General features: G+C 36.1%; 1 protein-coding gene and 2 long non-coding RNA genes across 5 annotated transcripts in view; 1 reads left to right on the forward strand and 2 right to left on the reverse strand.

Annotated features, from left to right (window-relative positions):
* The window catches only part of LOC147760190 (uncharacterized), a 73,075-nt gene extending 55,427 nt beyond the window's left edge, over nt 1-17,648 (forward strand). Inside the window, exon 2 of the mRNA XM_087019205.1 lies at nt 16,459-17,648. Coding sequence (XP_086875331.1) covers nt 16,459-16,737 — 279 coding nt within the window. The 3' untranslated portion in view covers nt 16,738-17,648. The remainder of the gene's footprint in view (nt 1-16,458) is intronic.
* Nucleotides 1-25,929, reverse strand: part of LOC106161885 (uncharacterized) — a 104,149-nt gene extending 78,220 nt beyond the window's left edge. The window contains exons 1-5 of one of the 3 annotated variants that reach the window (XR_015335696.1): nt 25,699-25,929; nt 22,784-23,473; nt 18,779-19,019; nt 12,903-13,045; nt 11,906-12,655 (exon numbers count right to left, since the gene is read on the reverse strand). This is a non-coding gene — a long non-coding RNA (uncharacterized LOC106161885). Of the gene's footprint in view, nt 1-11,905; nt 12,656-12,902; nt 13,046-18,778; nt 19,020-22,783; nt 23,474-25,698 lie in introns of those variants that run through there. The other 2 variants (XR_015335695.1, XR_015335697.1) reach the window with 2 other exon arrangements.
* Nucleotides 2,216-5,617, reverse strand: LOC106166307 (uncharacterized). Its single transcript, XR_001238787.2, has 3 exons — nt 5,349-5,617; nt 5,000-5,092; nt 2,216-4,237 (listed from the first exon to the last, which is right to left on the reverse strand). It is a non-coding gene; the product is annotated as an uncharacterized LOC106166307 (long non-coding RNA).
* Nucleotides 25,930-26,143: the final 214 nt, after the last annotated feature.

Below are 26,143 nucleotides of genomic sequence, written 5' to 3' on the forward strand. Positions count from 1 at the left end.
GTAGTAAGCGGTTGGAGGTCGAAATAAAAGCATAACAGACAGTAGGTACACTGTATAAGTATTACACTTCTAACTTCGGCACGATTTCACTAGTCCAGTTGTACTATTTCAGTCCGTTGAATATATGAGTTGAATTATAGCTACACTGTACAGATTTTTGTATGACGGGAGCTTTAAAAATTGTGGGTTCACTGGCCAACAATGTAAACCCTTCAAGGCATAGGGGGCGAACTGATAGCGCAAAATACTGTTTCAAACAAATGTTAATCGTTCTGTTGATACATCATGTTGATACCTTTAAAATAAAGCATTGGGTACTAGAAACATGGCATGTCTAAGACTGCGTGGTCGTCAGATACAGGTTTGGTTTATTTTAGTAAAGATATCTGCCCCTTATGCCTTTCAACGTGCTCTATTCTCGTAAGACCTTCAAGTTTGCCGCCGTGGCCTTTGTTAAATGGTACTACAATAATGATTACCCTCTACCAGGGCCACAGATTGGTTTTTCACTAGATACACGTTTTCACAGATATGTTTCTAGTTAAACGATGGGACTTTTCTGACCTGCATGCGTCAGAGAAAAGCGCACATGAAATCAGCGGCCCTTGGAGATTGTTGGTTATGATACACGCGACCAAGAAAGTTCGGAAACGTGAAATTGTTTTTCAATAATAATAAAAAAATGTAATGTGTTGGGAAAATTACCTGTGTAAATAAAGATTAACAAATTGTGGGTTCATTAACCAACAATATTTGGTTAAAATATTTACCGTAACTAAACATGGTTATTTTATAACTATTCAAAATAACGATGTTTCCGAACTTTTTAGGGCGAAAGTACCAGCAAGGTAACGAGTGGTGACTTGGCGTTACGTTGTCGTGCGAATAAATTACGCATAAATATGGAAACTTTTGATTGTCCAGAAAAGCTTAAATAGCTCAGTTTTACAATTTTTTCATTTGACAAAAGTGAGTGTTTAGAAAGATCATTTGGAAGTTAAACAATTTACTGATATATTTTCCCGACAGCGATTTTCATGATCTGTTCCTTTTCCATGTTTTATGCTATGGTAATAATTAATCAAATACATCATGTAAATATAGAAACAGCCACAAGTTATTGATCTTATTAGTCAGTGACGCACACATTTTGTGTAATAATTGATGAACTGCTTTATATCTTTTTGATTACTGTCAATTTCTCAAATTTGTTCTATTTTTTTAGAAATGCTTGTAGATATTGATAACACCAAACCATGAACGAGTAGTTAAGTTGACCATTTATTAGTGAAATGTAATACATTTGTTGTATATGTTACACCTTTGAGGTATAACTTTGTCTTATATGCATGTCTTACAGATATTCAAAGTGATTAAGTAGTGATTTAAGTGTTCTTAAACTTGGTAGTTTTACAATGAAATACTTAAATATTAATACATAGTTGTTTGGCACTAAATAAAGACTTTCCAAATATACAAAATGTCTTAGTTATTTCTTTGACGGTTGCGTTTCTCAGCGGCAACCTGGGGTTGGGCTTCAAACTTGTCTTACGTTTCTAAAATTTCTTTAATGTATTACGATTTTTTTAGAATTTTACTTTGGTTACTACAATAATTTCTTTGACTTAGTGGTACCCCTCGGGTTTGGGTTCGTTTCTTGGTTCGGGTACTTGTAAATCATTGAATACTTTTCAAGGGGCTTTACAGAAATTTCCCTTTGGTTACTATAAGAGGAAAGTCTTCTCGCGGAGGGTGGGTGGGAACAGTTAGAGGAGTAGGTAACGCGCTTGCCTCTGAGTCAAAAAGTCCCAAGTTCGAAACCTGGCGCTTCTGGGTCCCAGCAAATTACCTTTTGCAAAAAAATATTCAAATAATCAAGGTAAACTAATACAAGAGGCTCTATAGGTAAGACATGTGAACTAGAGAACGAGAGTTAAAGGGGAAAGTAGGTGAAAAATGAAAGGAAATTCAACATACAAATATATGTACATTATTTTCATTATTTATTGTTTCAACAAATTCCAAGTAATTTCAACGAAGTTTTATACAAAACAAAATACGTGAAGTTACATTTTTTCTACGTTGATAGCAACCATTACAATAGTGTCAAATTTCTAAAAAATTCTTTAAATTATGCTTTTACAAAAACAATACAAGAAGTCTACCTGATAGTAGACTAACTAACACATATGAAGGATTTTATGCACTTTGGAAATTGCAGCTCAAACAAATTCTATTTATTTATATAAAAGAGGATTTCGACATAATTCTTACTAAAACAAAATTCATATAAAAAATGACCAGGAGTGGTATATAAAATGAAATCATATCGTACTTGTCAAATTTTGTTCAAAGTTGACGTTAATAATTGATTACTAATTCCATTGAGGAGCAAAGTGTCCAATTTCAGTGGTGTGAATGATATCGAAATTCCTAAATGCATATAATCTCACATAGGCGTCTCCCCCTCACGTGCACGTGCACTCACGCACACCTTGTTCTATGCCGTCGTAGTGATTCTCGCACAGAAAAAGGTAGTCAAAAATGGTCATTTTTAAGAATCGAGTGTTTTACGTTTTGTTTTCATATCATTACATCCATATATTGGTAGGTTAATGGCACGACTTTGAGCGAAAACTTAAATTTGCACACATGCGAATCAGGAACGGCATAAAGACATGGTCAATTTCCAAGCTTATTCTAGTCATGACAATTTAAGAAAAATATACAAACAAAACTGAAAAGATTACGCAGAAAGAAAAACGGTGACTTAAAATTCATTTATACACAAATGCTAACACCCTTACTCTGGTCTCCGGTGCTCAGTGATCAAGAAACACTTAGCAAAAATACCCCAACAGGACGCGCGAGACTGGCATCTAATCAGACCTTTTTCTCTCAATCACCCCTCAATCACAACCAAAGAAATATCAATTAATAATAAATATTTTTATGCATATGAACAAAGACGTTTTCCAGGGGAGCACTTACATTTCTGCTTTGCGATATTGGCAAAAAGTAGAACAACACACAAATGAGCTCATGCAATGCTGATAAATTTGGGTGGCCCTCAGCACGGGCAGTTTTTATCACGTTGGTAACATATATTCCCCTACTGCAATAACGAATGCGCAGTAATTTCGTGAAAATCCCTATTTCTCTCCTGGTTTCATTTTGTTAACATTGTTTTAGACCCCTCCCAGCACAGTACATGTGTACCTGTCACTGATCAGACAAAAATATCAAAACACCGAAACCAAAGTAAGTTCATTCTTAACATGTGTCACAAACGTATGTCCGCAATTTAAAGAAGGATCGTTTCTTATACATGGGCAATTCTGCAATCACGTGGACAAATTTATCATTTTCCTAACGCTGTAATTTCCAAAGCATTATAACTTGAAGAACAGTGTTTGTAAGTTATTCTAAATTAACAACTTGTTCATTTTTCAAACTTAACGGTTATTGTATGAAACCGTTTGTGTCTCAAAAGTTTCATGTAATGAAGTTGAGATATTTTTCTTATCGGAATCTCAGAATTCAATTCAATTTAATTCAAAAGAAATATTTCAAATATCCTCAAATGCACAGCTAAGTGACTAACTGAAGATTTGCCCACAGACAATTTTACCTTCAACTTGAAAAACAATAGCACTGGCACAGTGCTCTACCTAAAAATCGCCTTATAATAATAATAATAATAATAATAATAATAATATTTGATAACTATCATTTCTGTTTTCATCGATCATTTCAGCAAAATACTTTTTGCATTAAAATTACTTTGTTAAAAGTGAACTCCAAAAAGTACCGTATTTTTGTTTGAGAATTGATGGGTACTTACTTCCGACACAATAATAAATATACATAATAAATAAAATTCATTGAAACGATATGAGCGGATAGAGTACTGTACTACGATTTAGAAAGAATGTATCATATATAACCAGCGACATGCAGGGTCGACGTCATTCATTTCTTTTTTTTTCCTTGATCAGAAGTTTCGTTAAAAATTTTTGCTGCGTACAACAATTATTTTATACAAATTTTATGCAGAATATTACTGTCCAAGGCAAAGATTACATTTCATATAAAATGTCAACCCTGCAAATAAACTACAAGACAAACTTCAAGAAGCGAGACAATCTTGGCATGGGCGTAGGCGATGTCCAACATGAATATGATGTCTTTGATCAGCGACGCATCCAATCACCCGGTAAACAGCAGTTGGGAGCCACTGAAATAAAAGAGGAAAATCACATTCACGACACGGTTTGAAGAAGCAGTGTGTGTATATCTTTACAGCATGCTATTTTGGAACACAAGGGATTATGTTAACAAAACATTATTGTGCCATTCCTATTCTTTTCTACCCTGTGCACACTGTTTAATGACAACATACTTCTTTGCATTCATATGTAAGATGCGGTATGAAAGGACCAGGTGCCCGAATTACGGAAATATTCACGGAAATGAAATTCAGTGAATGAAAACATTTGGCAGATGGGCCCAATTAGTATAAAATTGACAGGATCTAAAAAAGACCTTAGGCACGTTTTCACTGACCAAGCCAGGGTTTTCAGGCGGCGGGGGGCGAGGATACATCAGCTGTATTTCGTCTAGTTTCGTGCCATGTACATTTTTTGCGCTTTTGATTTGTTCTTGTTTTTATTTTGATTTGTTATTTTGGGAGGGAAAAGGGATATCTCTTAAACTAAGAGAGGGACACTGTACCCCCGACCACCCCCCACCCACCCCTCACCTCCCCAACCTGGTCCCGTCCCCACCCCTCACCTCCCCAACCTGGTCCCGTCCCCATCCCTCACCTCCCCAACCTGGTCCCGTCGTTTCCAGGAATGCAATGACACAATAGTACAACATCTTGTTACTGAACGTGCATTTGTTTGTTTGAAGTTTACTTTCATATACAAGAAATTTTTGATACTTTGAAAACAGGTCAATGATCTCGCCAATAAAACAATTAAGATAGTGTAGATACCTGTCCAGTCGTCTTATTTGTCGAGGACTTGTTCAGACCTTTGGACAGCTGCAATAAGCCTCTCACTTCCTCATTAGCAAGTGCGTTCCTTCTCTGAAATTACAGAAAATAAATCATTCAAACTTTGAGCTGATTTTGAAATTCTAATGGAGAGTGGATTGGACATAAGTGCAATGTTCCCACAGTCATAAGGACTAAAATGTCCTAGTGCGAAAAGCATCATTTGGGCAATTGTCGTCAACACAAAATACACAGCATTATCTTATATCACCTATACAATACTACGACAACTTCCTGTCATTTTCTGTGCTAAATGTGTTGCCTACATGTGGAAATTGCAACAACATACCAAGAACCTCTGTCTTCTCCATCTTCTACTGACCTTGGTCCAACCTGAACACCTCTCACCGAAATGCTCACCTGTATTACATAATAATGTACAAGGGCACCCGCTTTTTGAACGCAAGTTTCGATTTAAAATATTTTTTTGTTATTTGATATGGCGCTAGGGGTCTTAATCCCGTGATGGTGATTTAGGCTTTCTACCATCATAATGGCAAAAATAATTACATCTTATCAACCATTAGGTTTGATGTCAAATTATTTGGCTATGTTTCACTCCCCCCCTCCCGAAAAAAAATCACCTGTGCTGGGTTGTGTTAGAGAAGACAAGATGCGTTTTTTTTACTGACTCAGACTAGGTGTAAATATTCTCACCTGTCTCGGGAGGATACAGCCCAGCTGCCGTATGAGAGGGCACCACCGAGGGGGGGGGGGGGGGGGATCACAATTCACGGGAAATAAAATCATTAATTCACAAATCACAGTAAATAAAACTATACTCATACATGTATTTCATTGAAAAATGCGCGTCAAAAATCACGAATCACGTATCACCGTGCATAAATATAATGACTTTGTTTCACGAATAACGGAGAGTAAAAAGCCGCATGTACGAGTCACAGGAATGGGGTGCTTCACGCTAAATAAAATGAACGTTTCACGCATCTTGGGAGGTAAAAAGTGTCTTTCAAGGGTAAGCAAAATACCTTGTATCGGGCTGTGATAACCAGAGTACGAACAATACTTCCAAATGTTTTAATTACCTTTGCGAACGAAAATTCAGCTACAGTACCTACTCTTAGAAGTTCACTTTTGCAAAGTTGAAGATGTTTTCCCCCTCCCAAGCATCAAATTAAACTACCAGCCCATACGCCTGAAAAACGCAATGTTCTCAGTCTCTACCAGTATAGTATTTCAGAGAAAGGACGCATTTTGTGAAAGGTAAATTTCCAATTTTATATGATCAAATTATGTGTTTAAAGATACTGGTATATGTTTAGGACCCAAATATCTCCGTATGTTTATTTTTCACACAGCACAAATCTGACTAAAGATGGAAGTAACATTAGAGAGCTACATGTAGCAACGCTGTCAATGTTTGTATGGTAAACTGTATCAAACTTCAAGGTCGAGGGTAAATATAATGCTTTCTATAATAGATATCAAGGCGAAGTTTTAATTTAGTTATCAAAATTTAGTTACTGAGGGTAAAACATGGTAAATGTGTCTTCCCCATGACCCTCAAATAATGGTAATTGCTGTTTAATCACAAGAAATAATCTTTATTAAATAACAAGTAAATAAGGTGAGCTTGTCAGAACATTTACCTATGACAACCACTGATGTTTCAGTACGTGTTTCAGTAGACTAATACTGTTATGTTATCAGATACCATGTACTCTCTGGGTTGTGATTTCTATAATTTTTAAGAAGCTCCATTTTCAAAAGCAGACTCTAGGCTATTATTCTGTCGGCACGTGCATTTATCAGTACATTTATGGGTTTACAGTGCCGGGTGTCGTTATTTGTCAAGAGGTATATGTCGAGACGTACCTACAGTATAGTATAGTATATTTTAGATTCACGACATTAACTCTTAAACTAAAATAGCTTTCCAAAACTATCCATGATTTATTACTTGAATAACATCTTTACTCCCCCAGCCCCGTAAGCGTCTCACGCTGTCTTCACTAACACAATTGTGTGATTTTTGTGGAGTTCGTCACAATCATGGTTGAGACAGCGTCATAAAACTTATATGCACATTTTTCTTATGAACAAAGGTTGTTCACTTCACAGTGGCAGATAGATTAGCTAAAAAGGGGAATGACAAAGAGTTAAAGGCCAATACGAGTAAAGTAGATTTAGCAAAGACGTTATAAAATAATCACTTCGTTTAAAAGCAGGAGCTGCCAGGCCTTATCAACGGATTCTAGGCGTTAACTTACCCTCCCCGCAGATCTTTTAGCTCTAACACCCATCTATAACACATAACCCGCGAATTAACCAGCACAACGCAAATGTATTTACCACTGCGCTCTTCCATTTGGTTTCAAATACAACAAAATCAGCCTTCAGTGTGTATGAGTGTGTGTGTGTGTGTGTGTGTGTGTATGCGTGTATGCTGTAACACACTTTTTATCGGAGCCGTAAACTTTCCTGACACATCTACTGACACTTTGCCCCCTCCCGGGCCAAGCACCGACCAATCTGCGTCCTAGGTACAGTTACAGTTTGCTTGAGTCCATCATATCACTAATTTTTTTTATCTACCCTTCAGTACAAGTGATGGCCTTTAATTTCAAGTTTAAATAGCATGTCATCACTGCCAATGACTTATTTAATTTTCCTATACAAATATCTCATACATCTCTACATGTATCTCAGAGATATATTTTCAGTCCTTAATTTTGCTCTTCATTTATTGCAATGGAATGAGCATCCGCCTGTGTTAATTTGTATGCAGTAGTAAAGACTTTTACGGCAAGGGGCATTGAACGGGTAGAGAACGGCGAACGTGTTCTGGCTTGACGCGGGCGTTGCATATGGCTCACTTGATTTCGGTATTTTGACCATCTCATTAAAATATTAATATGGCATTGGCGTCACATGTAAGATTTTAGTAAAACGTTATGTATCGTTGGTCGGATATATTTTGTGCGCCCTATTCCTGAAGTCCGTGGGCGCCTTTGTTATATTTGCCGAAGAACTCATCATCGATTCACGTAGACACATTATTAAAGAATTAAATCAATTGAAAAGATAAATATATACCCAAATGAACAGAGTGAAATAAACTGCAGATGTTCTGTTAATCTTTTCTATTTATTAAGCACGTATTATATAGGGCATATGAATCTTTAACATATGACTTGAATTTTAAAGTTTGTCCATACTAATCTTTTTTCGAAAAACTGTTACCAGATACTTCAGAGAGTTTATATGTATGACTTCTCCCTCAGTATTCCCCCTTCGTTACATTATTTCCTGTGACTTTACTATAATAATGATTTACTCGGGTCTTGATGTTGCGTGTAAACGTTGAGTATCTGTGCTACTTTTAATACTACTAGTGTATGTTTACACATCAAAAATACGTAGAAAAATATTTATGTAAAGTAGATAAAAAACTATTAATGTACGTAATTACTATATTAAAATAATCTTGATTCTTTCTCATGTGAAATTTGAAAGAGATTACATTACAGTGCAATCTACTCAATGGGTTAATTTTTAAATACGAATAAAACGGAAATGAGTAAGTGCATGGTAGCCTGGCGTATCTATACTACCCTGAATTACTTTGTAGGGCGAAAAGAGGCAAGAATCAAGATAGGGCGGATAAAGATGGTATAGGGGCATTTTTTGAATAGCGACTGTACGTGTCCCTCTTACAGGAACGTTGTCTTTGCCACAGAGTCTCTGACACAACCAGGCGTCTTTAATCCTCTTACCTGCTGGAATGTTGCTTGTTGTTCAGAGAAGACGAAGTCCAAGTGACATTTACTCAGGACGCCATGACGCCATCGAAAATTGGTCACGATCCTCATGGAAGAAGCATGGCATTCAAGGCGTCCTGCTCTAAGACGGACAGCTTGGACCGCAATGATTGTATCGGTGTACAGCTTGTTGGAGGATTTTCTCGTTACTGGGACAAGTTCGGGAGGGCAAATGTTCTATGAAGGTGGAGAATTAACCAGTTGTGTCCCTATGTCAGGATGTGTCCTGATGCTGGCGTTCCTGACTAATATACGCGAGGGTACGCTTCATCCATGTTGAAGGGTATCAATACACGTACTCAAGCACATCCGAAACTCAATTTTCACAAATTACCTCACACCTTTATCTGTTGTCATATTTGACCCCCCCCCCCCACACACACAACCCACACCGCACACTTTCCTCATAACACTGGATATTTTGTCGAAGGCTGGTTTCATCACATTGCCGTTTAATCTACCGTGCAGTACTGTATATGTAAGTTTCACGACATTTACTCTTAACTAAAATAGTCTTCCAATAGTACCCATGAATTATTATTTCATTACTTAAGAACATCCCCCCCTCCCTGTCTCGCGTTATGTCTTCACTAACACAATTGGGTGATATTTCAGGGCCGTAGCCTGAGCAAAATGCCGGGGGGGGGGGGGCAGTAAGCGGACACGAGGGGGCGAAACCCCCGAGGGGGGAGGGTGTGGGAGGGGTTGTCCCCTTCCCACGGTGTGGAAAATTTTTAAAAAGTGTATGTATAATACTGCATTCTGGTGCATTTTAACTGTTATTTATTGCTCAATCAGAAGTCAGAAATTGTGGGTTCATTTTGCCATAAGTACAGTCATTTTTTCAACACAACACGCCAATTGGACTTCATTTCAAACATTCAGGGTAAACAATAACCTGATAACAGCCTGGGGGATAGCTCCCTAAGGGAGGGTGAGCTTTTTGGCATGAACTGAGTTGGCTAAAAACAGTACACCTTTGTTAACAGATTGTTGAATGATTGTCTAGTGGCCATGAGTGCATTTTCTCACAGAATTGATACCAACTTTGCAATTATTTTTTTTCACTTTTGCGATTATTTTTTTTGCACCTCAAATCCCAGGGGGGGCAGCTGCCCTGTATTTGTCCGTCACAATTATGGTTGAGCCAGCATCAAAATCAAAACATAACAGCCTGCGGTACATTTCCCTTATGAACAGAGATTGTTTACTTTAAAAAATTTACAGTGGCAGATAGATTAGCAATAAATAAATAAATAAATAAATAAATAAATAAATAAGAGAAGGGGATGAAAAAGAGTTCAAGGCTAATAAGAGTAGATTTGGCCGAGACATGAATAAAAATCGAAACAATTACTTCATTTCTAAGCTGGAGCTTCTGGTCAGACGAATGAACTGCACACAAAGATCAGCTCTTTTCCATCTGGTTGTTAATAGAACAAAACCAGCTTTCAGTGTGTGTGTGTGTGTGTGTGTGTGTGTGTGTGTGTGTGTGCGTGGGTGTTTGTGTGCGTGCGTGCATGCTGTAACACAGTTTCAGCGGAGTGGTATACTTTCCTGATAGGCCTACATGGGCTGACTCTTTACTCCTCCTCCCCCCACCCCCTCGAATCACCGAGCAATCCGCGACCCAGGCACAGTAACAATTTGCTTGAGTCCGTCATAACACTTTCTTTTTTTTTCATCTAACGTGCAGTACAAGTAACGAGTCATGAATTATTACTCGAAGAAACATCTTTATTCCCCCAGCCCCGTCTCACGTTGTCTTCACTAACACAATTGTGTGGTTTTTGTGGAGTTCGTCACAATCATGGTTGAGACAGTCATAACAAGACACCGCAGCCTGTGGCACATTTCACTTCTGAACAAAGGTTGTTCACTTAAAATATTCTTCACAGTGGCAGATAGTTTAGCCAAAAAAAGAGGATGAAAAAGAATTAAAGTTCAATAAGAGTAAAGTACGAGTATTCTCCAGTGTATGCCTTAGCGAAAATGCAGTCTTTTGCCCTTGTTCGTTTTTCGTCTTTTACTTTTGAGTCTGCAGTCGTTGCAAATTCGCTTTTTAAACTTTTATACAGTAAATAATTTAGTTCAATCTCATTTTTTATTAAAAAATGTAACTTTTTTGGAAATTGTCGCCTTCTGTTCCCAGTACGTGGACACTCGTCTTTTCACCCAGCCACCCACCCTTAATTTTGGATCTTCCTCTCATAGTAATGGGGCGGATTTTCTTTCAGTTTTTTAGAGGATATATTAAAACAATATCAATTAGCTGGTAAAATTAGTAATTATATCATAGCAGTCGGGAGCTGGTGGTACCGTCAACATCTTTTTACAGCTAATACAGAATGAAGGAAAACTGAATTGCTAATATTTTCATCTTTTACTTTTTTATGATCGTCAGTGCAGAACTGTTATCGCCTCTGTAGCAGCCAGTTGAAAACCTTCAGAATGTCATTCCCTTAATTTTACAATAAAACATTAGTTTTTGTAAACAAATTAGTTTTTTCTTTCTTTGATTGAGGTTACCATTGGTGTGTGTGTGTACAAATCACAGTAAATCAAACTTGAATCATATCTCACTGATAATGCAAATCGAAAATCTTGATAATCACGAATCGACGAGTATAATACTTCGTTTCACAAAGGGCAAAGAATAAAAAGGTACATTCACAAGTCACGTGAATGGGGTGCTTCACAGACCACTCTAAATGATATGAACATTTCACGCATCTCGGGGAAATAAAAAGTGGCTTACACAGGTAACAAATTCAAAAATACAGTACATGTACGTATACCCAATGGGACCCTTTAAGTGAAAAAGTTTGAAAAAGCAGAATAATAATAATAATAATAATAATAGCAATTCTTATTTAAAGGCATTTCGGACGTCAGGCAAGAAGCCAGAACTTGACTTTTATTTATAATAAATGAAGCACTTTAATAATTATTTCATCCAATACACCAATATTTGACTTCTGATTTACGTTTAAAAATGTTAAAGTAAATTCTTTTTCTAAATTTATTTTATTTAAATTTTACATTTAATAATTAATCTTAAAAGAAATAAACTATACATGGTACAAACATTTACACATGTATTCTATGTAAGGATTATTAAAGATGTATATTTCGAAATAGAATGTATATCTTCTTTAATAAAACTTAAGAAATAAGCATTAAAATGTGCAGTACAATACAAATCACTTCTCACATACACATTTCTCAAAAACATACATTCATATCCATATACCCTACCATGCCACTTTATTGTGTGCTACATGTAACTACTGTATAGAATAAATACATATATAGACAAGCAAAGCATTATATTTTTGTTCAGAAAAAATTCGATGTCACTAAATTATAGATGCCCTCCATTTTTTTGATTTTCTGTAAATGTATTATTTTACCTGAGAAATTACAAGATTTATTTACTTATCATCATTTCCGAAAATAATACCTGATGCATAAATCTGAACCTTGGCTCCCTTGTCTTTCCTAATCCAGTTTTCGAGTTTTTCATCACATCAAAATTACGATATGTATATTATCTTTTATTTTTTAGAATTAAACGCATTAGCACTCATACAGTTTAGTAGGTGTGCCAGATATCTAAGCTGCTTAATCTGAACTCAAATTTAGTGAGAATTCCCTCAGGGATGGGTCGATCCTGCTAGATCGATCTAGGTATGGGAATGGGTCTAATTTAATCTACTGGTCAAGACTTGTATTTGATGAACTGAACCAGATTTGTCCTTGCTGTCACATTGATAAGAAGGTGGGCTCCCAGGCTGCTTTTCTGTTGATGAATCTGGAAAATTTTCACAATATTCTTTCAGAAGATACCCATTGCTTTAATTGATCAATATGTCTTGAAATAAAGATATTATTACACTGTAAAAGAATATGTTAAATACCCAACTGCAGGAATCATTTTAGTAAGCAAAACATGACACTTTTTTTTATTGTTCACTACGCAGATGATGGAACTGCTGTCTTTAATTGTTTTGGTAAATAAAAAATAAATATATAAAGAAAACCACAGGGAGTAGTTTTACCTTAGCTGTGGTACCATATGGTCTGGAGTATGTCTGTCACTCTGATCTCCATGACAACAGATCCAGATGATCAACGATGGAGTCCAGAGGCTTAGTAACTACCCATAATTTCTGGTCCTTGCTCACTACTTCCGCAAGAAATTCTGAAATGAAAAAAACAACTAAAAAACAAATCTGACATTGATCTTAGATTTGCAGGGACTCTTGCTGAGTGCAAACAGCTTAAATGAATGACATGCCTCCTCTTGTTTCCAACATACTTGCATAATCAGCAGTTATTTTGTATTCTATTCAATGCCTGCGGAGGCGCTTCAGTCAATTAAGCTGATTGCACTTTGCAAGAGTCTAGGCACAGAGTTGGATCACTCTAAGTTGACCCATGGTGTCTGTGAGAGCCCATAGAGATCAGAATATATACACACAAAGACACGCATCAAACAAATATCTTCTGTGCTATATGAAGCAGATTTATCTATAGGCAGGAGAGATGGTAAATTCTTTGAAAAAATCAGATATTTCACCTCAACAGGTATGGTCTGTCTATAATAGAAGTGAATTTTTGTTTTTCATTGTTCCAAATCTTTTAGGTCGGTTTGGTTTAATTTTCTGGCCAGTCATCAATATTACTTTGTCTGTATTCTTTCAATATTTAAATCTATCAACTGAACACAACCATTCATTAACATTGGCAGTTTGAGTAAACCATCATCATATTTATATAAAACCCAAATATAGGTTATATAATATTGATTCAATAATATTAATTCATGTAATAGGAGAAAATATTATCTATTAGTACATCAACCTTTAGACATAGCAAATATGAAGACTGGGTTCCCCTACTTAGATCGATCCATCAGAATCAGTCCAACTCCAAAGGGTTTCTCGCTCAGTTGCTTTCAGCTTAGATGTCTACACCTACTGAACCTGCTAAATAATAATTAATTGCCCCCTAGCAAGTTCAGTTGAATAAATATTAAAACAAACTAGAGGATCAGAGAGGCGATACCGCCTCCGAATATTGTACCACCAGCTGGAGTAAGCGCGATGGTATAGACCCCCCACACACAAAAAAGGGACACCACCACCAGTCTTGTGCTTGACAAGCTGTAAAAAATGCAATCAACAAGAATTCTCAAAAAATGCAAAAAAAATATATAACTAAAAATGGTACAATCAAAGTTAAGTTCATAGTAAGGTAGGTCAAAGGTCAATTTCAAGGTCACAGTAAATTTTCAGTATATGACTTCCTATTCAAGTTCAATAGCAACTATGGACCTATCTCTGCTAGTTTTGGAGATAAAAGGGAACCAAAATTTGTAAACTTCAATTCATGATAAAAAGTAGGTCAAAGGTCAATTTCAAGGTCACACTAAGATTGCCAGTATGTGACTTCTTATTCAAATTCAATAGTAACTATGCGCGTATCTTTGCCAGTTTTGGAGATAAAAGGGAACCAAAATTTGCAAAGTTAAGTTCATGGTAAAAGATAGGTCAAAGGTCAATTTTAAGGTCACATTTAGATTGTCAGTATATGACTTCCTATTCAAGTTCAATAGCAACTATGGACCTATCTCTGTCAGTTTTGGAGATAAAAGGGAACCAAAATTTGCCAAGTTCAGTTCATGGTTAAAAGTAGGTCAAAGGTCAATTTCAAGGTCACATTTAGATTGCCAGTATATGACTTCCTATTCAACTTCAATAGTAACAATGGACCTATCTATGCCAGTTTTGGAGATATAAGGGGCTAAATGTTATAATTTTGGAGTTACAATAATGTGCCATAAATTTCCTACAGAAAAAATTAAAATAAAGAAAAGGTCATTTTGGTCAAAATTCTTGAAATGGGAGGTGCTCTGAAGTTCCAAATGTTCAAATTTGATGAAATAATGTCATTTTTGAACACAAGTTGTCTGCCTCGCCAAGCCTTATGTTTTATTTTTCCGGGGTTCAAAATTTATTATCCATTACTGTACTGCACATTTTGCTTTCACCACCAAAATGTACTTTTTGATACAGCATAACTCGAAAACCGTATGGAATACAAAAAAACGGAGACCACCTCCAGTGTTGGGCTTTACATGCTCTACAAAATGCAAAAAAGAATGGGTCTCTAGCATTAACGGTTCCCGAATTAGACACAGTTTTCAGAGATAGGTACGGAGGCCCTTACCGTCTAGGAGGAGAAGCGGTAACGGTAACATGCCGGCTGTAGTGATCCGTTAATTAGAACTGAGTCTTCTAAATTTGCATACATCAGATATGTATATATTTGTACGTTTTAATTATTCAAATATACATAGACATGACATGTTGCATGGAAGTTTAAGAGAAGTTCATTTAAAATGCAAATCAAGATTTAATTTAAATGTATCTACAATTAAGTTAATGTACATAGGCATGATATGTTTCATGACAGTTACGAAAGCTAATTTGAAATGCAAATTAAGATAGAGTATAAAGGCAGTGACTTAGCCACTGAGATAGACTTACAGACTGACAGAGAGAGAGAGATAGTTATAGATACGGTAGAAGAGACCTGAGTCTTCAGGCGCTTGAATAAACCATGTAACAGAAAACTATACCTGCCTGTCTCGGCTGACTTATTGGTGAAAAAGTAACTTAAAGAAAGTGTATAACCACCGACCGGTTATTACAAATGGTGAGCTCCCAGGTTTCACCTTAAGCAGCTGAGACAGAAAGGCAGTTTATAGTCAAGATGCTGTATGAAGACGAGGACCAGTATGAAGACCCAGACATCTACAGCAGGCTGTTAGATTGTCTGGGTGGAATCAGTAGTGTTCTGAAGACGCAGGAAACTAGCAAAGAAGATGCACTTTTATTGTCAAATTCCCTTGCAAATCTGTGGGAAGTTATGAAAAAAGAAACAACAGAGTTTGACAACAGAAACGAACTATCTTTCGAAGCAATAATACGTAGCATTCAGATGGAAGCGGGGCAGAGAAGGGAAATGGATGATGACAGCTGTGGTGAAGATACCGTAACATGTAAAGAAGTTGGAGAGAGGATCCAGAGCAATGAGATTGTGGTCAGCGGTGTTGCTAACAAATCTCCAAAAGATGAATTCCCTGGTGCCGAGATGTTGCAGCTCCCCGATGGAGGCAACAATAATGTGGTCAGTGACGTTGCTGACGAAGCAAAATCTCCCGAATATGAGATTTTGAAACCCTTTATGACCAGTGGTGATTCTGATGTATTAAATTCCCCTGATGCAGAAATGTTGCTGTTCCCTGGTGAAGAGAGGTTGTGGCCCAGTGATGCTGAACTGTTGAAGTCTACTGATGATAAGATGAAGTTTCCCTGTGAGAAGATGATGAAAACCCCTGATGTCGAAATGCTGCGTGTTGAAGAAATGGCCACCAATAAGACCAAACTGATTGAAAATGAGTGTTAATTACCAGGAAGACAACGAAGAAAATGACGAACAAAGAAGGAAAAGATTGAGCAAAAGAGATACTATGAGGACAATGACGGAAATGATGATCAAGTAATGGAAAAGGAAAAAATGCATGTTGGGGAAACGGACAATGATAAGGCCAAGCTGTTTGAAAATGTGTGTTACCATGAGGACAATGAAGAAAATGACGAACAAGTGAAGGAAGAGAATGATCTGCGTACTGAGGAAAGGGACAATGATATGGTGAATTTGAATATACCTGCTTATTACAAGGATAAAGACAGAAATGAAAAACAAGGGAAGAAAACGAATGACTTGTTTGATGTTTTAGAAAGAACTGAAAAACCTCACTTGAAAGGTATAGAGAAATGGAGGTACCCACCTCATTGCAAAATAAGGCATTTTTCTAATAAGTAAGTTGTCCATGAGTAATTTTTTAATAATTATTTTTTCTTTTATTCAATGTATAAAAAAATGGAGGTATCAACTTCACTGGATTTTTTTCAATAAGGCAACTAAATTGTCCTAAGATTGATTTTCATGAAATTTTCTGTTAATTTTTATATGTGGTACTTTCCTTTATTTGCATCCAATTTTTTTAAAATGCATGCACCAGTTTTTATGTTGTGAAATGTGTACTATCTATTGACTGATTTAAGTAAAAGATGTAAGGCAGTAAGATTTTTATTTTTAAATATGTGTGTATGTCTATGCAAAGCTAAAGTATGTATAAAAGTCCTTAAATGCTTATGTGAAGCTATAGTTGTTATATTATTGTTTAAATTGTTAAAAATTGGTTAAATTTGATTAGAAGATGTTCATGTACTTTGTATTATAGCTTAACAGTCTATTAATTACAGTGTATAAATAGGTGTCAGTGAAATAGGTTTAAAAAAAAAAATTAAGTTTCTTAATTTTTTTCGGTAAAAAAGGGAGATATATGTGTAGTGATCCGTTAATTAGAACTGAGTCTTCTAAATTTGCATACATCAGATATGTATATATTTGTACGTTTTAATTATTCAAATATACATAGACATGACATGTTGCATGGAAGTTTAAGAGAAGTTCATTTAAAATGCAAATCAAGATTTAATTTAAATGTATCTACAATTAAGTTAATGTACATAGGCATGATATGTTTCATGACAGTTACGAAAGCTAATTTGAAATGCAAATTAAGATAGAGTATAAAGGCAGTGACTTAGCCACTGAGATAGACTTACAGACTGAGAGAGTTAGAGATAGTTATAGATACCACAGAGAGAGAGATGGTAGAAGAGACCTGAGTCTTCAGTTGGTTGAATAAATCATGTAGCAGAAAACTATACCCGCCTGTCTCGGCTGACTTATTGGTAAAAAAGTAACTTAAAGAAAGTGTATAACCACCGACTGGTTATTACACAGCGGAGCCGCAGGAGCCGGCAGAGCCGGCGGAACGATCCGGACAGGACTAAAACCATTTGTACCGCCAGCACCTACACTGTTGGTACAATAAAGTTATTACATTTGAAAATGTTTAGCTGAGAGTGAGGGGGTTAATAGTCTTACAGAGACATGCAATTTTGTATTTGCCTACTGCTTCCCATAATACAACAGTAATTGTGGATGTCACATGTTCAATGTCTTTCAATAATACAACAGCAATTGTTGATGTCCCAATGTTTAATGTCTAACCACAATACAACAGCAATTGTTGATGTCACAATGTTCAATGTCTTTCCATAATACAACAGCAATTGTTGATGTCACAATGTTCAATGTCTTTCCATAATAAACAGCAATTGTTGATGTCACAATGTTCAATGTCTTCCCATAATACAACAGCAATTGTTGATGTCACAATGTTCAATGTCTTTCCATAATAAACAGCAATTGTTGATGTCACAATGTTCAATGTCTTCCCATAATACAACAGCAATTGTTGATGTCACAATGTTCAATGTCTTCCCATAATACAACAGCAATTAATGATGTCACAATGTTCAATGTCTTTCCATAATAAACAGCAATTGTTGATGTCACAATGTTTCAATGTCTTACCATGATACAACAGCAATTGTTGATGTCACAATGTTCAATGTCTTACCATAATACAACAGCAATTGTTGATGTCACAATGTTCAATGTCTTACCATAATACAACAGCAATTGTTGATGTCACAATTTTCAATGTCTTCCCATAATACAACAGCAATTGTTGATGTCACAATGTTCAATGTCTTCCCATAATACAACAGCAATTGTTGATGTCACAATGTTTAATGTCTAACCATAATACAAAAGCAAGACTTGATAGCAGAGTTCAATGTTTTAATTCCCATAATACATCAGCAATTGCTGTTGTTTAAATGCTCAATAAATTTCCAACAACAAGAGATATTAAATTGAATACAATATGTAGCAAAGTTTTATCTTGTATTATAAAGTGGTAAAGTGACCAAAATAATTTTCTTACCTGTCTTCCCTCATAACCTTGAACTATTCTCTAGGTTATACAGTGGTTAAAAGTTCTGAGATGGTTTGGGCAGCTACACTTTGTAAAGCACATCAGATAACAGTAGTATGGGGGACTGAATGAAGCTGCAATCTTCCTGGATAGCACATCTTACAGTGCATCATATCAGTTCTCTAAGTCCATCTTCCCCCGTTTCAACAATATACGGTATTATACCCAGTATCACATCCTTTTCCATACACTAAAAATCAAAGAAATAAAAAATTAAAACTTATTTGCGTTTGTCATGAAAGAAAATAATTGAAACTAGACAGCAAAGTTAACTAGAGGATCAGAGAGGCGAAACTGCCTCCGGATATTGTACCATCAGCTGGAGTAAGCACACTCGTACTGAAAACCAAAAACAAAGTGCTGTGTTTGACAATTAAGCTCTACAAAATGCAATAAACAAGACAAGAAATGTGCCCCCCCCTCAAAAAAAAAAAAAAAAAAAAAAAAAAAAAAACAGCACAACTTTTATAAAAATTGTCCAATCAAGCCAATTTTCTAGACAATTAATAGGATTGTCAGTTTTCCTTGGAATGCGTAATCAGTGTTAAATATATGTTGAAAAAAGAAATAGGCCCATCTCTGCCAGTTTTTGAAATACAAGGGATGGAAAATTTGCAAAGTTCAGTTCATGGTAAAAAGAAGGTCAAAGGTCAATTTCAAAGTCACAGTTAAATTGCCAGTACATGACTTCCTATTCAAGTTCAATAGTAACTATGGGCATATCTTTGCCAGTTTTGGAGATATAAAGGCCAGAAAACAGTTTGTCATGAAATGTAAGTCAAAGGTCAATTTCAAGGTCACAGTTATATTGCCAGTAGAGACACAGGTCCTTGCGGTCTAGGAGGAAAAGCAGTAAAGGTGACTTGTATCCCACGCCACCCTGCAGAGCCAGCGGAGCTCACGGAGCCAGCAGAGCCGTACGATACAGGCCAGGACTACAACCATGAGTACCCCCAGTGTACACCCTGGTGGTACTAATAAATATACAAACACCCAAAATAAAAATCTTTTTCAACAGTGCTAAAACCAGGCAGCAAAATTGCCAACTGTACAGACAAGAGATAACTACACTGAAATAAGTTTATTTCCATTTTCTACACTTTTTTTTTACATAATACAAAATAAACAATTTAATGTCATCTTCATATGATCAATTAAAAAAATTGCTGAGATAGGAAAAATAGCAATAGAACATTTTTAAATGTCAAATTTGCTCCATTCTGATATTTTGAACATAGTGAAATCATCTGACAAATGGCAATGACATGGGTTTATCTCCCATTTTTGACACTTTAAGTACTGCACAATACATGATAACAGGTTTACCATTATTTTAATATGATCAACTAAATATGTACAACAATGTACCACAATGCAGAAAATGTCAAAATAACACTTTTACCCATCTAATTAATTCAATAATGAGGCTGTTAATTGACATGCTTAATATATTAATTCTGAGGAAAACCACTTATATACAACAAGGGAAAACTTTAGCGAAACAGAAACCATGAAGCTTCTTTTAAAAATGTAATCTGTATATTAGCCCTTTGAACCAGTACCAGTAATGACAGCTGCAGCATACTAAGTGCTGATGGCTTCCATGTCATGCCTGTAAACTTGCCATTTCATACCTAATGGGAAACAATGTTTACGCGTGTACATGGACGTCTGCAGAAAATTTTCCAGGGCGGAGTGGGGGGGGGGGGGGGGGGCTCAAAGTCATTGAAGGGGGAGATAATGATTGGCTGTATACCCACAATTAATGTGCCCGCCAAAATTCCAGGAGAGGGGGAGGGGGGCACAAGTGACCCCATTGACCCCCCCTGCGAATGCCCATGCGCATGCATGTACTAGTGAGATAGTCAGTGAAGCTAATCCTCAGTCACATGCACCTTACCATCTTACATTGGAGAAATAACATAAAGTGACTCCAATGATTTAACTGTGCTCATTAAATTTTTAATAAAATGTGGCAAGTGCAACAATATGCTTAAGTGGCCAACGACGAAATATGAAATCTGAATATGTTTTGAAAGCATTACCCAGAAACTGAAAGATCACCTGCTCTTCTAGGAGTAGCAAACACTGTTTTACACCACCACCAGACATTTTGGACGGTTTAAATGATGGCATAATTAAGACTACAGTTTTACCTAACCTCCATTGCTAAGATAATAAAATAAACTCTTATGCTGGTAAAATATGAAATGTAAATTCTACAGATGCATTGGTCAACATATATACATATACGGTGTCAGCTCTGCCTGTGGTAAAAGTTTTACATCATTACTGCAGAAAGACAGAAAAAGTTGAACTCTAAAAATGAACTCGTCAGTAAATGCCGACACTCCAGAAAATACTTGCTGAAAACATTGATTATATGCACTGATTTTGAAAAGTAACTTATATAATCACATTTTTTTATTATGTAACGTAACCACATTCCTTTTTTACCTGTATGCGTGATGAAGCGCTAACGTCACACGTGTATATTTTGAGCGACGTGTCACATTGACCGTTTTCTTGTATTTTGATCTGTTTGCGCCCCTGACGAGGCCTCCGGGCCAAAACAGCTATAGGGTCTTATGTTAATTATAATGGAGAGAACAGATTAACCTTCTTCATTTTTTGTCTTTCTATACTAGCTCTCCACGGTCCGTCACCATGGGTAGAGCACTTTTCAATTGTGTAATGTATCAGTTATATTCACTTGATATATATATACTGGTACATGTAAGAATGATACATACTGAAAGAAAAAAACAGCATAACATTAATAAACTCTGATGAAGCTGGTTTTGAAATTCAACCTGTATCTAAGGCTCTATTCCCATAGATTTTAGATCGATCCATCCCCGCGGGGAGTCTCACTAGATTACTTTCAGATAATCCGACTTAAATGTCCGTCCCGCCTACTACAAGCTGTAAGGGGATAATTAACTTTCGTGTCCGCCCGGCTGACAGCTATTTAGCGTGAACCCCCAGGGAGTTAGGTCGATCTAAAGTAGGTCGATCTAATCTATGGAAATGGGGTGTAAGTCAAATTCATCAGTCCTGTAAGTTTTATATGGAAGGTGTCATCTTTATTCCATGTATTATATGCTGAAAAATAAAACAAAAAGAGCATAAAATCAAGAAAAATGGTCCCATCAAGCTGATTTTCAGAAACAACCTGTATATTAATACTATTGATCAGTCCTGTAAGTTTGAAGACAACAAGCCTGCCAATTTTCCTTGGAATATGTAATCTGTATAGCACATATTATAATATATGCAAAAAAAAAAAAAAATAAATAAATAAATAAAATAAAATAAAAAAAAAAAAAAACAATAATACTGATCACTTCTGAAGGTTTGAAGAAAATATTATTGGTTTTCCTTGAAATGTGTTGTCAGCATACAATGTGCATACAGCATGAAAAATACTGAAAAAAAATATCAGCATTACTTCCAGAAGAATAGTTTGAATAAGTGGATTTTCAGATTCAACCTGTATTCTAGTAACAATGGTCACTCCTGCAAGTTTGAAAACAAAAGGCCTGTCAGTTTTCCTTGAAATGTGTTGCCTGTATTGCATACATGCTGAGAAAAAGTGAAAAAAAAAATGTTAATTTTTGAAAATATCGGTGAGATCATGCTGATTTTTGAATTCTGCCTGTAAATCACAAATGTTCATCAGTTCTGCATGTTTGAAGACAATAGATCTACCAGTTTTCCACTTATCATCTTGACACTGAAAGTGTACAGCGACAACAGAAATGTTGGGGACAACAACAACAGATGCAAGTGATGGCTACATATACAGGCCCAAGGTGCCTGTACATAAAACAGTAAAAATAATAAATTCAAAGAAACAATCTGATTGAATAATGTACTAAGCAAGTGAAAAAGCAATGAATTCCCAATAATATATAACACCACTTGCTGATGTCACAATGTTCAATCTCTTACCAAAATACAGCAGCAGTTGTTGATGTTAAAATGGTCAATGTATTCCCATAATGCAACTGCAATTGTTGATGTCACAATGCTCAATGTATTCCCATAATGCAACTGCAATTGTTGATGTCACAATGCTCAATGTATTCCCATAATGCAACTGCAATTGTTGATGTCACAATGCTCAATGTATTCCCATAATGAAACCACAATTGTTGATGTCACAATGCCCAATGTATTCCCATAATGTAACCACAATTGTTGATGTCAAAATGCTCAATGTATTCCCATAATGCATCTGCAATTGTTGATGTCACAAATGCTCAATGTATTCCCATAATGTAACCACAATTGTTGATGTCACAATGCTCAATGTATATCCAATAATGCAATTGTTGATGTCAAAAAGCTCAATGTATTCACATAATGCAACTGCAACTGATGTCACAAAGCTCAATGTATTCCCATCATGCAACTGCAATTGTTGATGTCACAATGCTCAATGTATTCCCATAATGCAATTGCAACTGGTTGAATTGAACTGAGATTAAATTACTGTGGCCCTGCAGAGACGATGTGTGGGGAGGCGTGTAAGAGGTAGAGAGACCATTACAGGATTAAGCGGTCTTCCTTTCATGTAGGTCTGCCATATTTAGGTCATATGGCCTGGCTAGCACTCGGCTCTTCTCATTCTGAATGGTCCTATGTATAATACAACAGCAAGTCAGCAACAGTTTGACATCACAATTTCCACGGTCTTCCCATTATAAAAGAGCCATTATTGTTACTTAAATGCGCATTCTTTTAACACAACAAAAGAAACCAATGTGAAGCAAAGTTCTATCTGGTGTTATACAGTGGTAAAATGACCAATATGATTTTCTTCGATCCCCCATAACTTTGACCGATTGTATATATGTTGCATTGTATGTTGTGTAATGTATATGACAAACATTAAAATAGGGTGTATGAACTGCAGAGGTTTAATTAGCAACAGCAAAGTTCAAAGAAGAGACATTTGATTTTTGTTAAAAAAAGTATGACCTTGCTTTTAACTGAATGACAAGCATTGTGAAAACAAGGCAACAAAACTGTTAAATATAATAATAATAATAACAATAATAATAATAATAATAAATTTATTTTGAGTCTAAAATCCATTATAACATGTTTAGAAGACTTTAAATATACATAGAACAATCACTTAAGAAATCAATTATTAGGAATAGATAAAAGAACTTAACGACAAAAAAAAAAAAAAAGAGAATTCTAGATAAAACATACGGATTCTCACATAAAAGCACTTACAGTACATAACTAAAATATATTTGTTAAGAAAAAATAATCAATTCTAGATAAAAAAAAAGCCTTATTTGCACACAGAAAGGATTATAGGTATAGCAGCCTTATTTCTTATAGTGCAAAAATGCAATTACTGTAAAATTTGTAAAATCAATTTAAAAGACGATTCATCAAAAAATTTCCTGAATAGGTATGTCTTTAATTCTTTTTTTAAATGTTTGGTAGACTCAATTGATCGAATTTCCAGTGGTAATAAATTCCATTCCTTTGGACCTGCTGATTTAAAAGAAATGTCACCATAAGTTTTTAGGTGCATTTTTACCGGCTTAAGTAACAATTTGTCTACAGACTGCAGGTTTATCGCAGGAACATAGTGAGTGTCTAATTCACTTTAGTAGATTGGTGCAACTTTGTAAAAAGCATCATGAACAAAGACTAGAAATTAAAATAAAATCCTGGCTTGCAGAGGTAGACAATGTAACTTTTTTAAAACTGGGGTGATGTGGTTACTCATGGATGTACGGGTTAACAATCTAGCTGAGATGTTCTGAATATGCTGTAGTCTTTTAATCTGGTTTTTTGGACAACCATATAAAATAGAATTACAATAATCCAATCTAGATGTTACTAAACAATTTGCAACTGTAGCTGCAGCAGAGTCAGATAGGAGATTACGAATTGCACCTATGTTCCTAATGTTATATACTGCTGACTTACATATGCTAGCAATTTGCTTATTCATAGAAAGTGTTCTACCTAAAAAAAAAAAAAATTTAGCATGGGTTGTTGGCTTTATGATACTGGATCCAATTTTGAGTTCAATTTTTTTCTGATATTTTCTGATTATGTGGCTGGGTTACAACTAAAAGTTCAGATTTTCCATCATTGATTTTCAACTTATTTCTTATCAACCACCCTCGTAGATCATCAGTACACCTAGACAGATTTTCAATTGATTTATTAGGATTTTCTACATTACAGCATGTAAAAATGTGTGTATCATCAGATGTGATTGCCAAATGCTTATCTGTATACAGTCATAAAACAGATAATAATAATTATAATAGTCTACAAATCAGGTTTGTTGTCAGTTTTAATGCAATATTACTTTAAACTACTTTGTTTACCAGCAAAATCACAATCACTTTTCCATAATGTGTATTACTACATAAAGGGATAACGACTTTTTGACAGAAATCTGGTGACAGAAACCCCATGCCTGATCCCAGAAAGATATGGATATACATAAACATAGCATTGATACCAAATAGATCTATATATAATAATAATATTAAGTAACAGTGGCAGGTTTAGAGGGGGGGGGTCAGGGGGGTCCTGTCCCCCCCCCCCCCCCCCCACCCCACTACGATTTCTGGTTCCCTCTTGAAATTAGAATTTTGACTAGCTGAATCATTAATCATGAATCATAGTTCTAATCTGTATCAAATGGCACTGCTCGCCCTCTAAAATACCAAAATTTTTCGGGGCTCGATGCCCACGCCAAGGATAGGCTTTGCATCCGCGGACCCCCTTCAAATAATCCTGATATATCCACTGACAGTGACAGTAATATATACTGACCATTGCATTGAGTTCACTGCTGACCACATCTCTAATCAGTTTACCTGAGTGTCCCTAGGGCTGTCTTCCTGACGTGTTGACCACTGTCCACTACGAGTGACCCACTCATTGTTCTCAAGTAGAGACTTGGGTTGCCGGGTAGAAATAGTGCTGCTAGCACATAGCTGTACTTCTGCATTTACGCCCTCGAGCTGAGGGAAAGTATAATGTTAGTCCACCACACTCTCTCCGCTGAATACTGACGTGGTTGGAAATGTGTGTGTGTGTGTGTGTCTGTGTGTTTTTTTTTTTTTGGGGGGGGGGGGGGGGGTGTGTGTTTTTTTTTTTGGGGGGGGGGGGGGGGGGGGGGGGGGGGGGTTAACCCCCTCCTAACCCACCCAGCTACTGTGTACGTATATCCACTATCGTTGTCGGGTCTTATGCTGCCACTAGGCGCTGGATTCTCTGCGTTTCCCGGGAGCGGAAGAGTTAACGCGGTCAGCGCCATTT

This window comes from Lingula anatina, chromosome 8, assembly GCF_051362555.1.
Source record: "Lingula anatina isolate TDL-2025a chromosome 8, LinAna3.0, whole genome shotgun sequence".
Taxonomy (NCBI): domain Eukaryota; kingdom Metazoa; phylum Brachiopoda; class Lingulata; order Lingulida; family Lingulidae; genus Lingula; species Lingula anatina.